The sequence below is a fragment of the Heptranchias perlo genome, chromosome 4 (assembly GCF_035084215.1).
Source record: "Heptranchias perlo isolate sHepPer1 chromosome 4, sHepPer1.hap1, whole genome shotgun sequence".
In the NCBI taxonomy this organism is placed as follows: Eukaryota; Metazoa; Chordata; class Chondrichthyes; order Hexanchiformes; family Hexanchidae; genus Heptranchias; species Heptranchias perlo.
Genome location: NC_090328.1, coordinates 113027994 through 113044115, shown reverse-complemented (window position 1 = coordinate 113044115; position 16122 = coordinate 113027994). Strand labels below are relative to the sequence as shown.

At 39.3% G+C, this 16122-nt stretch overlaps 1 protein-coding gene across 5 annotated transcripts in view; it reads left to right on the top strand.

Annotated features, from left to right (window-relative positions):
* Positions 1–16122, top strand: part of cntln (centlein, centrosomal protein) — a 366307-nt gene that overhangs the window by 250351 nt on the left and 99834 nt on the right. For all 5 annotated transcript variants that reach the window (XM_067983463.1, XM_067983465.1, XM_067983464.1 and 2 more), the window contains one exon: positions 7688–7911. In XM_067983463.1, the coding sequence (XP_067839564.1) occupies positions 7688–7911 (224 nt within the window). The remainder of the gene's footprint in view (positions 1–7687; positions 7912–16122) is intronic.

Here is a 16122-nt window from a genome sequence, read left to right as displayed (position 1 = left end):
AACATTAGCCGAGTTTAATAATTGCTGTGATGGTCAGTTGAACAAGGAAAATTCTTGAACGCATGGTTTTCAAATGTAGTGCTCTGCTAATCGTTATTTATGGAAATAGGAAACTATAATCTTATGGCTGCCAGCAATTTACTGTCATCATTATAAGTTCAAAAAAGCCTGCCATTCAGAGGTAGAAGAGATTAGCTTACAATATCAACATCAAGAGCAGGACTGTGCTATATTATTCCTTGAGTGCCTGTTCAATGATGTATTAGAGACAAGCTCTATTAGGATACAAACAGGAGCAGTATTGGTTTTGCATCTCTATGGAATAGAACATTCAGTGATGTTGTGCTTAGTAAAGATATTCTGGGAGATCTGACCCTTTCTTCAGCTTTTAGAGTTATGCAGAAATAAAGGGTCAAACTCTGTACCAAAGTTATCATTTGAAAGGTACAATGATTGAAAAAATGGTATTAACTTTGAATTAATATTTATAATTGAAGAAAAACAAATTGTTTCCTAGGAACAGTGATGGAAGCAGAGTTTATAATAATATCTTTAAAAAGCAACTGAATAGATATTTGAAAAAGAAACAAAAGAAAAGATCATTTTGGGAAGGGCAGGAGAATGGCACTAAACGTATAGCTGTTTCTGAGGGTTAGCACAGGCAAGTGAGGCCAATTGGTGGCCTCCTCTGCTGCATAATTCTTTGAATCATAGAAAAGTAGGATTATCTTCTGGTGACATGGAATTCAGACGGCACATTAGGCAATAGTTTAAGGAGATGACATAAGCCCAAAATGAACACACCGTTCCTCCTGAGATTTATGGAACAGAAGTCCATAAAAACAAGGAAACTTCTTTCAAAAAGACCACGATGAATATGTTTTTAAGAAGTGGTCGAAGGTTACAAAGATAAGTATGGTCATGAATTATTAAAGAATCTATGGAAAACATTAGTTTCGATGTTGCTCAGATCATGGAACTTAGCCAATTGGAGTTAATATAATACAAATTGGAATTTTCAACTGATGTCCTGGAGCTGAACTAGATTATATTGGATGCAGCAAAATTAGCAAGAAACTTTACAGAGCTTCATCTTCTTGGAAGGTTAATTTGTGGTTCTTCAGCTCCAACAAGAATGTAACACATTGAAAAGTTTACCTATTTGTCTTAGGAGAGAATTTCGTTTATGTTATATTACTGACACCAGGTCAGGTTCTGTTTACAAACGGTTAGCTGCCAGAGATGCACAAAGCTATCTAGCACGCTGTTCAGGACCATTAGGCGGAATACCTGATGAAACAGCCAGCAAAATTATGTGTTCTCACTTATCACATTCGTTTTCAGACAATAGGGAGTCGTTGAGCGCATTCCATAGCAGTTCACCCCCTTAATTCAACAATGGCTTTCATTCAATCCACCCAGAAGGGCACTTAGCTAAACAGATGATGAGAACTTCAGCTTTGCAACTGAGCAAGCCAATCCTCAACACACACAGCTCTCTCTCTCTTATCACTCTATCTCTCTCTTTCTCTCTCTCTCTCTCTCTTTATCTCTATCTCCATCTAGGACAGTTTGAGTCTCGAACACTTTCTAGTCAGCCAAAGGTACGGCAAGAGATTCCAGACTGAGATATGAAAGCATATGTAGGCGAAACGATTAATGCCAGTTAGTTCAACGACTGCAAACCTGAGACTGTGTTCAACCTGCAACAGGGTCAGGGCCGTGTGCTTTATTGTTTTAAATGAGGAACAGTAGGGAATTAATTGAATATGCTTGTGAAAACTGTGTTCTGTTCATTCATATATTTCCTGTAAAATAAACTAGTGAGGAAGATGGTGATAGACTTCAAGAGGACATAGACGATGGAATGGGTGGACACGTGGCAGATGAAATTTAACGCAGAGAAGTGTAAAGTGATACATTTTGGTAGGAAGAACGAAGAGAGGCAATATAAACTAAAGGGTACAATTCTAAAAGGGGTGCAGGAACAGAGAGACCTGGGGGTAAATGTGCACAAAACACTGAAGGTGGAAGGACAGGTTGAGAAAGTGGTTAAAAAAGCATACAGAACCCCGAGCTTTATAAATAGAGGCATAGAGTACAAAAACAAGGAAGTCATGATGAACCTTTATAAAACACTGGTTCGGCCACAACTGGAGTTTTGTGTCCAGTTCTGGGCACCGCACTTTAGGAAGAATGTGAAGGCCTTAGAGAGGGTGCAGAAAAGATTTACTAGAACGGTACCAGGGATAAGGGACTTCAGTTATGTGGATAGACTGGAGAAGCTGGGGTTGTTCTCCTTAGAGCAGAGAAGGTTGAGAGGAGATTTGATAGAAGTGTTTAAAATCATATGTGGTCCAGACAGAGTAGATAGGGAGAAACTGTTCCCATTGGGGGAAGGGTCGAGAACCAGAAGACACAGATTTAAGGTGATTGGCAAAAGAAGCACAGGTGACATGAGGATAAACTTTTTTATGCAGTGAGTGGTTATGATCTGGAATGCACTGCCTGAAAGGGTGGTGGAGGCAGATTCAATCATGGCTTTCAAAAGGGAATTGAATAAGTACTTGAAGGAAAAAAATTTGCAGGGCTACAGGGAAAGGGCGGGGGAGTGGGACTAACTGGATTGCTCTGGCAGAGAACCGGCATGGGCTTGATGGACCGAATGGCCTCCTTCTGTAATGTAACCATTCTATGATTCTACTTTGTTGATTTACAATTACCCTTGTCTCACTACAGTGCTTTTCAGTCTATCTTCCAAAAAGATGGAATAGACATGGCATGTGCAAGACCATAGTATCAATACACACAACAAGGGGTCTGTTGGTGATGTGCCCTAAGAATTGCCTTAAATATGTCCCCAAAATGGAATCAGTAATTACACTAGGAAATCAAAAGGACTGATGCTAATTAATACATGAAGGCTTATCTAGACAAAATATTCCTAACCAGTGATAGAGAACATAAGCATCAAGGTATAGGCTCAGAGATGGTTCATTAGGGAGATATCAATGTTGTGCCTTAACTGAACTTGTGTGAGACCTCTTGTTAGCAAGAACTTGAGAAGCTAGGGAATAAAAGCACATCCGAGCACACCAAGGTTCTAATGCTTCATTAACTCGGGGGACCAACTGTGAAGTGATTGGTTCCAAAAGAGGTGAACTCTCCCAGCATGTGTAACTCAGATTGGTCAATAAAACTGAGACAGTTTCTTTGAAATCAAGGATATTTAAGATGGTGTTTTTTGATACTCAAGATCAGCTCAGTTCTTAAATTTAGTAGTTCTTGTTCTTGCTCTTGGTAGTTATTGTAGTAGTGTTTGTTGTAGTTTGATAGTAGAAGTGCTTCATCTAGTCTGTGTAGAAAGGTGTCTCTGTAAGAGAGAGAGGGGGTTACAGAAGTTAAGATTGTATGGCTATATGACACAGATACAGGCAGATAGGTCTGCCACTTAAATGTACAATTTCCCCAAGATCAAAGGGAAAGTGAGATTTAAGCCAGCTAGTCCATATACTGCCACCATCCCAGAGAGTGACCCAGGCGCAGAGGATCAGGAGGACTGGATAGGGCCTCTGTAGATGGAGCTTCATCGCTCTGATGTCTCAGAAGACTAACCCCATCATCCTAGAGGAAGGCGAGGCAACTAGTTCATCTGTACAAGTTCATGAGATGATAAAACATTGCTAACTACAAGAAGATAGACTTTAACCTATTCAATAGACTGGCACCTAATGCTGTTAACTTATCGGTTATTTTAGATATCTAATCCTAAATTAATCTCACCAATGTCAGACACTGAACTCAACTTTAAATTTATAATTAGAAGTCATTATTTTGATATAACTGATTTGCCTTTGTGACCTCTGTTATTCATTTGTTAATTAACTCTATCTGCTAATTATTTGTACATTCAATGTTTAAGTTTAATAGCTGCTAATCATGATTCAGAGATTAATAAACAATTGTTGGTTCATGACTTTATATTCTGCCTTCTTTGATGATTTGGTGAGAAAGGGTTAATCCATTCACTCAGTAGCTTGTGCATTTCGTAATGGGAGATTGGTAGCATAAGTACTAATATAATCTGAGAGACCATCTATTGCAGACTTGTGAATTGGTAACAAAAATAGTAAGCACTTTGTCTAACAGTTCACATAGAGTGTCTGTGTAAGAAACTGGTTTGATGGACATTTCGGTATCACCATCTATGTCTTGTATTTTTAAGAAAGCAAATAATTGGCCTTTTCTCAAGTCAGATAAGGTGCAGCTCAGTGCATCAGTAAAAATGGTGTAGGTCTCTGTTTAAAAAAGATTCTTACCACTCCCCATTCTTTTGGTGATAAATTCACAGCTTCTAGTTACTGTCTCACCAAGAAGTGGAAGTAGTTTGTCCATATTTCCCCTATCAAAACCCTGGCTGATCTTAATTACTTCCTAAGTGAATATTAATATTATCCTGTTTTATGACCTCCAGAAGGTTGTCCACGACCAATCTTAGGCTGATTGGTCTATCATTACTTGGTTTATCCCTTTCTGAGCAGAGATGTTACATTAGCAAAGCTCCAATCCTCTGGCACAACATCCAAATCCATGGATGTTGGAAAGATTGTATGCAGAACTTTCACTGTTTCCTCCCCAACTTCCCTCAGAACTGGAGGATGGATCCCATCAGAGTCCACTGTATTTTCCACCTCCAGTCCTACCAGCTTTTTCAGTCCTACTTCTTTAGGTATAGTTATTGTGTCTAATTGACCCACTTCCTCCTTTTGTGCCAACTACCACATTCCTCAGTGAAAAGTAAAACAAAGTACTCATTTAAGATCTCCCCCAACCCTTCGTAAGATTTCCTTTTTCACACCTGATCAGTCCTGCCCTTTCTTTAACTATTCTTTTATATTTTATGTGGTTTTAAAATTATTTCCTATTTGCTTTTATGTTCCCTGCCAGTTTTCATGCCCTCTCAGCCATTCTAATCACTTTTGCTTCCCCTCTCTATTTTCTATGCTTATTTTTCTTCTGTGTTTTTAGCCCTAATTTTGTTATACGTCTCAAGTCTTATTTTAATTTTAATTTCTCCACCCATGCAAGGAATTAGATTTTGCTACAGCTTGTGGGAATATTCTAGTTTGTACCTAAACCCACTCCTGTTTAAATGTTTTTGATTGTTTTTCCACTCTTCGCTGCCAAATTTTCTTGCTAATTTATCGGCTGGTTCCCTTTTTAGGCTCATTGAAATTGGCTTTTTTTCCAATCAAGTGAATTTATTTTTGACGGTTTACTCTCCTTTTCAGTTTTTATATGAAACTTAATTATGTCATGGTCCCTGTTTCCGAGATGGTCCCCTACTCTAACCCTAAGCCTATTTGTCCTACCTCATCTCCCAGAACTAGATCCAGCCCTGCCTCCATCCACATATGACAGGGAATACCAGCTTCACCATGAACGTCTGAAGTGTTTTCTCTCATTGCTCTCACAGAGCTGAAAGTGTCAGAAATACACCTTAGTTATTGAGCACACTTGGACATGTTTATCATGAGGGAAGTTTTACTGTTTAATAGATTGTATCCTACAATTTTAGCAGTTGACCGGGAAATGTCCTTTTTATAGGGTCAAGAAGATTCCCACAAGGGTATGTCATTTTAATTTCAAACAAATGGCCGTAAAACATTTGCAAGGCATCTGCTTGAAGTAACTGAGCATTATTGCTTTTATTGAGAGGCTTTGCAGTCTGCTGGATCTGTACTCGCCTCTCCCAGTCCTTGACTGATCTTGTAGTTTTTCAACTGCATGGCTTATTTAATCCATAGCCCAGGGAACATATAATAGATTCAGAAAATAGGGCCTAATATACTAAAAGAAAGAAGAATCCACCCTTCATATGGATTTCACCTCCTTAACCTCTCTGTAGCCGTCGATACAGTCGATCACACAATCCTCTTCCAATGCATCTCCACTGTTGTCCAGCTCAGTAGAACAGCCATTGCTTGGTTCTACTCTTATCTGTCCAATTGTAGCTAGGGTGTCCCTACTAATGGTACAGGGGTGCGAAGAGAAACCATCACCTTGAAAATCCCCCAAGGATGAAACTTTGGCTGTCTCCTCTTCCTCATCTACATTCTGGCCCTTTACAGCATCATCTAAAGTCATGGGATTGGCTTCAGCACCCACCTCTACCTCTCCAACACTTCCCTTGACCTCACCATTTCCTCTGTGTTGTCAGATTGCTTCTCTGAAATCCAGTCTTAGATAAGCCATAACTTTCTCCAGCTAAACACTGGAAAAACTTTAGTTCCTCATTGTAAAGTCTGTACCTTCGTCACCAATTCCATCAATCTCCCTGGCCACTGTCTCAGGCTGAACCAGACTGTTCGCATCTGTGATGCACTGTTTGACCCTGAGCTGAACTTCCTACATCTTTATCCTCTTCATCACGAAGACAACCTATTTACACTTTTGTAACATTGCCCTCTTTTGTCCCAAGACTCTCCGAGACATTCTCCCATCCTCCATAAACTTCATCTTGTCCAAAACTCTGCTAGCCGTATCCTATCCGCAGCAAGTAATGCTTGTCCGTCACACCTATCCTCAGTGGCCTATGTTGGTTCCTGGTCCCTCAACAACTCACTTTTAAAATTCTCATCTTTGTGTTTAAATCCCTTCACAACACCACCCATCCCTATGTCTAGCCTCCTCCACTCCTTATCTCTAGCCTCCTCCAATCCCTATCTCTAGCCTCCTCCACTCCCTATCTCTAGCCTCCTCCAGCACTACAATTCCAATCCCGGAAATGTCTCCATTCCTCTGACTTCAGCCTCTTGTTAGCCCCCTCTTCCCCTCCCTTTGTCCCTCCAATGGAGTCTATACTTTCAGCCACCGAGGTCCCACTCTGGAATGCCCGCTCTAAACCCCTCTGCCTCTCCACCTCCTTCTCCTTCAAACCCACCTCTTAGACCAAGGCTTTGCTCATCCCTTGTAATTTCTCCTCCTTTGGCCTGGTGTCCATTTTTTTTATTACACCTCTGTGAAACACTTTGGGACTTTATTTTACGGTAAAAGTACTTTCTAAATGCAAGTTGAAGCAAAGATTGGGGGTTTTAATTAATTATTGAACAATCCACAAATAATTTAATTTCAACTTTCAAAGTTATTGACTTATAGAGGGTAGACTTTATACATTTGAGATTTTTAAAATTCTTTTCTCTGTGTTCATTCTTTTGCACTGTGTATTTATCTTATTTCTGTCAGCATTGTTTCTTGGAATTCCTTTTCAGCTGTGGTGAATTGCTTGTTAATGAGTCACTGCTAGAGAAAAATAGTCTGCCGTCGCAACTTTAACAGTAGACGGAGTTATTTATCCATTGGTTATTAAGTTGTCCACAATTATGCTTTGTAGCAACAATACTTTTCCTGTTCAGTCTGTTTAATTATTCCTTACTGAAATAAATCAAATGTTGTTTTATTTAAACATGTTAATTGACTGCACACGATTTATTTAATCTTAAAATGTTTTATGTTTTAAGTCTACGTAAGATTTTTCTTGGGTCTGCTATTAACTAGCTGCATTTTGTACAGTTATATTACATAGCAATTGGTATTCTATCTAGTAGTTTTCAATTAAGAAATGCCAATTCTTGCAAACAGTGTTTCATATTAACAGTTGCTGTTCTCTTTGTGTTTTAAACTGTAGGGAGGAAACAGAATACCAGAACGATTGCAGTACCAACACAAAGTCTTTCCATCATTGCCTTACAGCAGCGTCTAATATCACTGCAGCAACAGGTTGCCGTTACTCAGAATGGTAAAAGAGTAGCCTTAAATGCTGTCAATGAACTGAAGCAGAACAATCAGAAATTAGCATCCCAATTGACTTTGGTTAACCAGAAACTTCAAGTCAACAAACAGACAATTCAGGTATGTTTAAAGTTGGGGACGCAATAAATGGTTACATCGGTACTGTAGTAACGCATTGAAGTTATGTATCGCAATGTTACAAGCTGACTGGTTCACCAAGTTGTGTAATATTACATCAAAAGAGCATGGTACTGTATACTTATTTACTGCACTACCTTTTAATCGTACAATTATATTGTACAATATGTATTGTAAACTGAAATACTGATACAGCCCACGTTAATCCGCCTTAAAACGGCTGCATATAGTAACAGCACTATACCCAGCCATAACGGAGATGATTGGGTAATTTCCCCCATCAATCACACTTGGAGATCAGACTGCTGTAAGTGACTGGGATTGATTTTACGCACATAATTTGTGTTATGTAACTATCCTCTGCTCGCTGCATGTTGCTGGAGAAATCACACTGCTTTTATCGGGAGTCGTTACTGTAGTTTCGGTCATGAGTTCTGTTTATTGTAGTTCTCAGAGATTCTTTTTAAATTGACTCTGCAGACGGTTTGCTGTAGTGCATTGTTTAAACAGACTCTGCTGAGTAAATAGACTTTGTTTGCTGTAAAATAGACTGTTTGCTGTGAGTCCGGCTGTAAGTCCCGCCCCGCCTCGCCTCCAACTCATTGGATGACACAGTGGTGTCAATAAACACTCTAGAAAAGTCCTGTTAAATCAGTGGAAAATTGTAGAGTCTCAAAGTTTTGGATGTAGGACATTTTAGCGATGAACACCCTCCAGTCACAAGGTTCATATTTTTGATTTATTGTAAATTATGAGGCTAATTAACTAAAAGCAGTAAATAATATTGCTCTTGGAAGATTTAATTTCATAAATAATTTCAAGAAAAAATCGATATTATAAAGTAAATGTATTTCCAATAGGGATCTGATGCAAGTTCAGTGATCGAGATTTTGGGCTGTGTGTAAAACATGACGATTTGCCTGAATATTGTTTTTTCTAGGAAGACAAAGGTAGAATTGAAGTGAGAGGGGGAATTCAATATTCATTATTAACAATCAAAGGACAGGGAACTTCCAGGGGAATTTCTTTTTATTCAAAATACTCAAATACTCCCCATTAGAAAAGATTTTTCAGAAAAATAAATGAATAATTTGTAGCAGGAATAACTGAAACTCGGCTCCATAAAGGACAGGGTTGGCAGTTAAATATTGCAGGAAATAACGTCAGGAGTGTGATAGAATATTCTTCGCTTGCCTGGATGAGTGCAGCTCCAACAACACTCAAGAAGCTCGACACCATCCAGGACAAAGCAGCCCGCTTGATTGTCACCCCATCCACCACCCTAAACATTCACTCCCTTCACCACCAGCGCACTGTAGCTGCAGTGTGTACCATCCACAGGATGTACTGCAGCAACTCGCCAAGGCTTCTTCGACAGCACCTCCCAAACCCGCGACCTCTACCACCTAGAAGGACAAGAGCAGCAGGCACTTGGGAACACCACCACCTGCACGTTCCCCTCCAAGTCACACACCATCCCGACTTGGAAATATATCGCCGTTCCTTCATCGTCGCTGGGTCAAAATCCTTGAACTGCCTTCCTAACAGCACTGTGGGAGAACCTTCACCACACGGACTGCAGCGGTTCAAAAAGGCAGCTCACCACCACCTTCTCAAGGGCCATTAGGGATGGGCAATAAATGCCGGCCTCGCCAGCAACGCCCACATCCCATGAACAAATAAAAAAAAAATTTAGAAAGGAAAGGGAAGGAAGGGGGTGGGGAGTAGTTGTACTAATTAGACACAACATGGTAATAGAAAAAAGGGACAGAAGTAATATTAAGATAGGAACAGAATCCATATGGATTGAAACAAAGGATAAGAAGGGATCCATCATGTTAATAGGTTTATTCTACAGACCACCTAATAGTGGAAGGGAAGTGAAGGATGAAATATGTAGACAAATCTATGAAATGAGTGAAAAACATTGAATAATAATCATAGGAGATTTCAACTACTCCCAAATAAATTGGCAAGTAAAAGGTAGGGAAAGGAGAAAAGGGAACAGTGTTTTTACAGTGTGTACATGAATCCTTACCCACTATGTGAGATGTCCGACAAGAGAGGAATCGCTGCTGGATCTAGTAATGGGAAATGAACCAGAGCAGATAAGAGAAGTAAGCATAGGGGAACATCTAGACAATAGCGATCACAACATAATAAGGTTTAAAATAATGATTGAGATAGAGTCGAGTAAGACAAAGACCAAAGTAATAGATCGGAGAAAAAAAAGCTAATTTTAAGGGGATGAAAAGGGAACTCGGGAGGGTAAACTGGAAAAAAATGTTGACAAAGAAATAGAACAGCAATGGGAAATATTTAAAACGGTGATCAATAGAGTTCAGGAGAAATATATTCCTCTAAGAAAACAAAAACAAATTAGCCAATAATGAAACACTATGGATGAATAAAGAGATAAGGGTAAAATTGAAACTAAAGAAAAAAGCAAACACTAAGTGTATAGACAATAAAGGAGAGGATGACAAAAGGGAGCACGAAGAGGTTAGGAAAGAAGTCGTAAGAACATGAGAACATAAGAAATAGGAGCAGAAGTAGGCCATACAGCCCCTCAAGCCTATTCCACCATTCAATAAGATCATGGCTGATCTTCAACCTCAACTCTACTTTCCCACCCGATCCCCATACCCCTTGATTCCTTTAGTGTCCAAAAATCTATCAATCTCAGCCTTGAATATACTCAACAACTGAGCATCCACAGCCCACTGGGATAGAGAATGCCAAAGATTCATAACCCTCTGGGTGACGAAATTATTCCTCATTTCAGTCCTAATTGGCTGACCCCTTATCTTGAGACTGTGACCTCTAGTTCTAGACTCTCCAACCAGGGGAAACCCCCTCTCAGCATCTACCCTGCCAAGCCCTCTAAGAATTTTATACGTTTCAATGAGATCATCTCTCATTCTTCTAAACTCCAGAGAATATAGGCCCAATTTACTCAATCTCTCCTCGTAGGACAACCCTCTCGTCCCAGGAATCAATCTAGTGAACCTTCGTTGCGCCACCTGTAAGGCAAATATATCCTTCCTTAGGTAAGGAGACCAAAACTGTACACAATACTCCAGATGTGGTCTCACCAGAGCCCTATATAATTGCAGCAAGATCTCCTTACTCTTGTTCTCCAACCTCCTTGCAATAAAGGCTAACATACCATTTTCCTTCCTAATTGCTTGCTGTACCTGCATGTTAACTTTTTGTGATTCATGTACAAGAACACCCAAATCCCTTTGACTACCAACATTTCTTCGTCTCTCACCTTTTAAAAAATATTCTGCTTTTCTATTGTTCCTACCAAAGTGAATAATTTCACATTTCCCCACATTATACTCTACCTGCCATCTTCTTGCCCACTCGCTTAACCTGTCCATATCCCTTTGCAGACTCTTCGTGTCCTCTTCACAGCTTATTTTCCCACCTAGCTTTGTATCATCAGAAAACTTGGATACGTTACACTTGGTCCCTTCATCTAAGTCATTAATATAGATTGTAAATAGCTGAGGCCCAAGCACAGATCTTTGCGGCGCCCCACTAGTTACAGCCTGCCAACCTGAAAATGACCTGTTTATTCCTACTCCAGTAACTAGCCCTCAACCCATGCTAATATATTACCCCCAATCCTATGAGCTCTAGTCTTGTGTTACAACCGCTTGTGTGGCACCTTATTGAATGCCTTTTCAAAATCCAAATATACTACATCCACTGGTTCCCCTTTATCTACCCTGCTAGTTACACCCTCAAAAAATTCTAATAGATTTGTCAAACACTATTTTCCTTTCATAAATCCACATTGACTCTACCTAATCATATTATGATTTTCTAAATGCCCTGTTACTAAGTCCTTAATGATAAGTCAAAAAAAATTCAGAAAGACCATAAGAGATAGGAGCAGGAGTAGGCCATTCAGCCTCTCGAGCCTGCTCTGCTATTTAATGAGATAGTGCTGATCTGATTTTTATCACACCTCCACTTTCCCGCCCTTTCCCCATAGAAAGCAAAGAAGAACTACGAAATTAAATCAAGGAATATAAAAAGAAATAGTAAAGTATTCGACAGACAGATCAATACCAAAAGAAAAATCAGGATAGGGATAGGGCCAATAAGGGATGCACAAGATAAACTCACAGGTAATGACAGCGAAATGTCAAAAATACTAAATAGTTACTCAGCCTCAATATTTACCAGGGAGACCAGGGCATGGCATTAGAAGGAAGGATCAAAAAAGACATTTAAGATAGAACGGGGGGAGACAATTGATAAACTAATCAAACTTAGAGAGGATAAATCCCCTGGTCCAGATGGATCGCATCTGTGAATATTAAAAGAAGTTAGGGAAGAAATAGCAGAGGCACTATTACATATATATAAACATTCATTGGAAAAGGGAATAGTGCCAGGAACTGGTTGGACAACTAATGTTATGCCTATATTTAAAATGGGAGATAGAACAAGTCCAGGGAACTATAGACCAATGAGCTTAACGTCATTGGTAGGAAAAATAGTGGAATCTTTACTCAAAGATGTAATAGAATAATACCTAGAAAACAAAAATATAATAAAGAGTAGTCAGCACGGATTTCAGAAGGGAAAGTCATGCTTGACCAACCTTATTGAATTCTTTGAAGAATTAACAGAAAGAGTAGACAGGGTAATGTAGTAGATGTAATATATTTGGATTTTCAAAAGGCCTTCGATAAGGTACCGCATTATAGACTCATGACTAAAGTCAGAGCATGTGGAGTCAGGGGACAGGTAACAGAATGGATAGCAAGCTGGCTACAAAACAGAAAACAGAGAGTAGGTGTTAAAGGTAGTTACTCAGACTGGAAAAAAGTAGGAAGTGATGTTTCACAGGGATCGGTGCTGGGACCACTGTTGTTCACAATTTACACGAACGATTTGGACTCGGGAATCAGAAGTACAATTTCAAAATTTGCGGACAACACCAAATTGGGGGTATAGTTAATACAAAAGAAGAATGCATTAAAATGCAAGAGGACATTAATAAACTTGCAGAATGGGCATGTAATTGGCAAATGAATTTCAATATAGATAAGTGTGAGGTGGTGCATTTTGGTAGGAAGAATAAGGGGGCCACATACTGCTTAGATAATAAGAGTCTAAATGGGGTAGAGGCGCAGAGGGATCTGGGAGTACAGCTACACAAATCACTAAAAGTAGCAAAGCAGGTTAATAAACTTGTATAGAACCTTGGTTAGACCACACTTGGAATACTGTGCACATTTATGGTCTCCGTATTATAAAAAGGATATAGAGGCATTGGAGAAGGTGCAAAAAAGATTCACAAGGATGATACCGGAACTGAGAGGATATACTTAACAGGTAAGGCTGAACAGGCTTGGGGCAGAAGGCTGAGGAATGACCTGATAGAGGTCTTTAAGGTTATGAAAGGGTTTGATAGGATAGAAGTAGAGAGAATGTTTCCACTTGTGTGGAAGACCAGAACTAGGGGCCATAAATATAAGATAATCACTAATAAATCCAATAGAGAATTCAGGAGAAACTTCCTTACCCAAAGAGTAGTAAGAATGTGGAACTCGCTGCCACAGGGAATAGTTGAGGAGAATAGTATAGACGCATTTAAGGGGAAGCTAGATAAGCACACCAGGGAGAAAGGAATAGAAGGATATGCTAATAGGGTGAGATGAAGTAGGGAGAGAGGAGGCTCGTGTGGAGCATAAACGCCAGCATGGACCAGTTGGGCTGAATGGCCTGTTTCTGTGCTGTAGACTCGATAGATCTTGGGTAGAAACTTGGTATGGGGCTGTAGACAATGAGGATTTTAAAGGAGAAGCGAGAAGGATGGAACAAGGTTGAGGTGCCTGAAGGATGGGAAGATACGAGAAGTGTAGGGTTGGATGATGAACAATGAAGGGTATGCCTTGATAGCCTCTGGCTAAACACACTACTGAACAAATGATTTTCTTTGTTAATGGCTGTGGCATTGTCAGTACATCAGACCGTGTACCACACTGTAGGGACTAGCTGATTTCCAAGTTGTGATTTTGTGTTTTTTTAAACTAGTTGTAACTTAGCGAATAAACTTAAATGAAGTAGAATGTTGAACTTTGAATGAGAATGGAGGTTTTTATGGTTTGTCTACATGACAACAGTCATTGCATTTCAAAGTAATTCATTCACCCGATGTTAAATCTGAGAGACATAATCAGGTACTATATAAATGCCAAGTCTTTCTTTTATAGAACAGTGCTGTGTAGCAACTAATGAAATTAAACATAAAAATGAAAATAGTTGCATCATTGGAGTAACAGAATGATTCTCAGACAGATGGATTCCATTAGACCTTATAATCAGAAAGTAAGAGGAGAAATGAGATGAAATGCAATGTGAAGGGTGCACTATTGGTGCATTTTCCTGAAATCTGGGATATACTTTGTGAAAACTGAGCCCTGTGTAGCTATTTATGTGAAAGGTGAGAAATACTCCTGTTGCCAGCTCCTAATGAAATCCCAGGATACGCAATTGGAGCCTGAGCTGTACTTCATCCAGTAGCCAGACTAAACAACCCAGTTTGATTCGCACAATGTTAATATAACAAGGGCAATGTACCATTTCAAAGAAAAAATTGTGTGCAGGAAAACCTATTGTCATGATGCAATTGTGATGGCTATCTGTGAATTGTTAGTTTATCCAGCTGTTTTCTTTGTGGTGTCCATGCAGATTTATACAATCCTTAGGTTTCTTACAGTGCCCCATGACTGCATTTTCGACATACAGGTAGAAGCTAAAGAATTACCTGTGGAAAGGAAATCTCCCATATGATTCATTTTTCATGTATTAATATGTCCAGTGAGGATTGATATTGTTGAGCACATTTTTATATATATATTTATAGTGCTGACCTTCACTCTGCCTGTCTATTTAGGGTCATAGAGCAAAGGTGAGAGCTAGAAGTACTCACACCACGTGCTTATCCGTTTCCATTCTGTGAGTGTGTGAAGAATATCTTTTTCAGAGATGTATGTTTCAGCGCCAATCTATAAATTTAGGGAAACATGGAGTCACTGTAGCTTTAAACAAAGTAGATGCACTTTCTTTTGTGGTCATTTTTAAAACTTGATTACAAGTCCTGAAGAAAGTTTCCTGGGAAAAACACAAATGAACTCTGTTGAAGTATTAGAGATTTGTATTTCTAGTTCTGACTATCTGTTTAAAGAAAAAGAACGCAGCAATATTAGCTGACCTTTGCAGTTTGGTAGCAAATTCTCACTGGGATCAGCTCGAGTCATAATTGACCTCTCTGTAAGTCTGAGACCCAAGTCCCTAACTCCTCTTTACCAGCAGTTCTGGAGTATGGTGTAAATGCCACATTCCTCTGTGTATGAACCATTGTACAGATCATATCACAACTGCTTACTCTATCTTGGGAGCACCTTATCTTGACAAGGAGATTAATTATCAAATAGACTTTAAGGATCATGCTAAGACACTGATCAGGATACAGAGCCAGGTTTAATAATATTAGAGAAATCACATCCTCTCTGCTGTAATGTACTGATGGCCTGGAAGATGATTATAGCTGCACAGCAGAAGAAAGACTATGGCATCTATACTCAACATGTAGTTTAAAGTCTGCAGTTACTTCTGTTTTGAATTGTGGGTGTTCTCCTTGGATTTATGATACACTTTAGCTTGAGGGTTTTTAACTGGAAATTCAACAAATCAAACTTGTCATACCTCAAAGCTGCTTACATACCTCTAATGTAGAACTATCGCTTTCTTTCTGTGCAGTTCATGAAAAATCTATAACCTGCCCTTTTTGAAGGTATTCCAGATAAACAACATTTATGTTGGGCTGCTTCTGTTTACAGCTAAAGATCATCAAAACTTAAAGTAACGCAAAATGACATTTAAAAAAAAAACCTGAGTGCTGTGGAGTCTTTTATAGGCTCACAAATAAATATGGTGACTAATTCCTGGAGTATGGCTGTCACCTTGTGTGACTAAATGGATTTAAAATTCTTTCAACTTTATGGTCAGGCTCTGAGGAGAATACTGTGAAAGATGCATTTTGATGATTTTGAAATCCATTCTTTTAAGGTTACTGTTTGCTCACAGCTGAAGTAACTGTTGTTTTGAGCCCCCGTAAGCTAGTTTAAAATCAGGGCCATGCAGCCTTTGCTCAACTAACCAGCC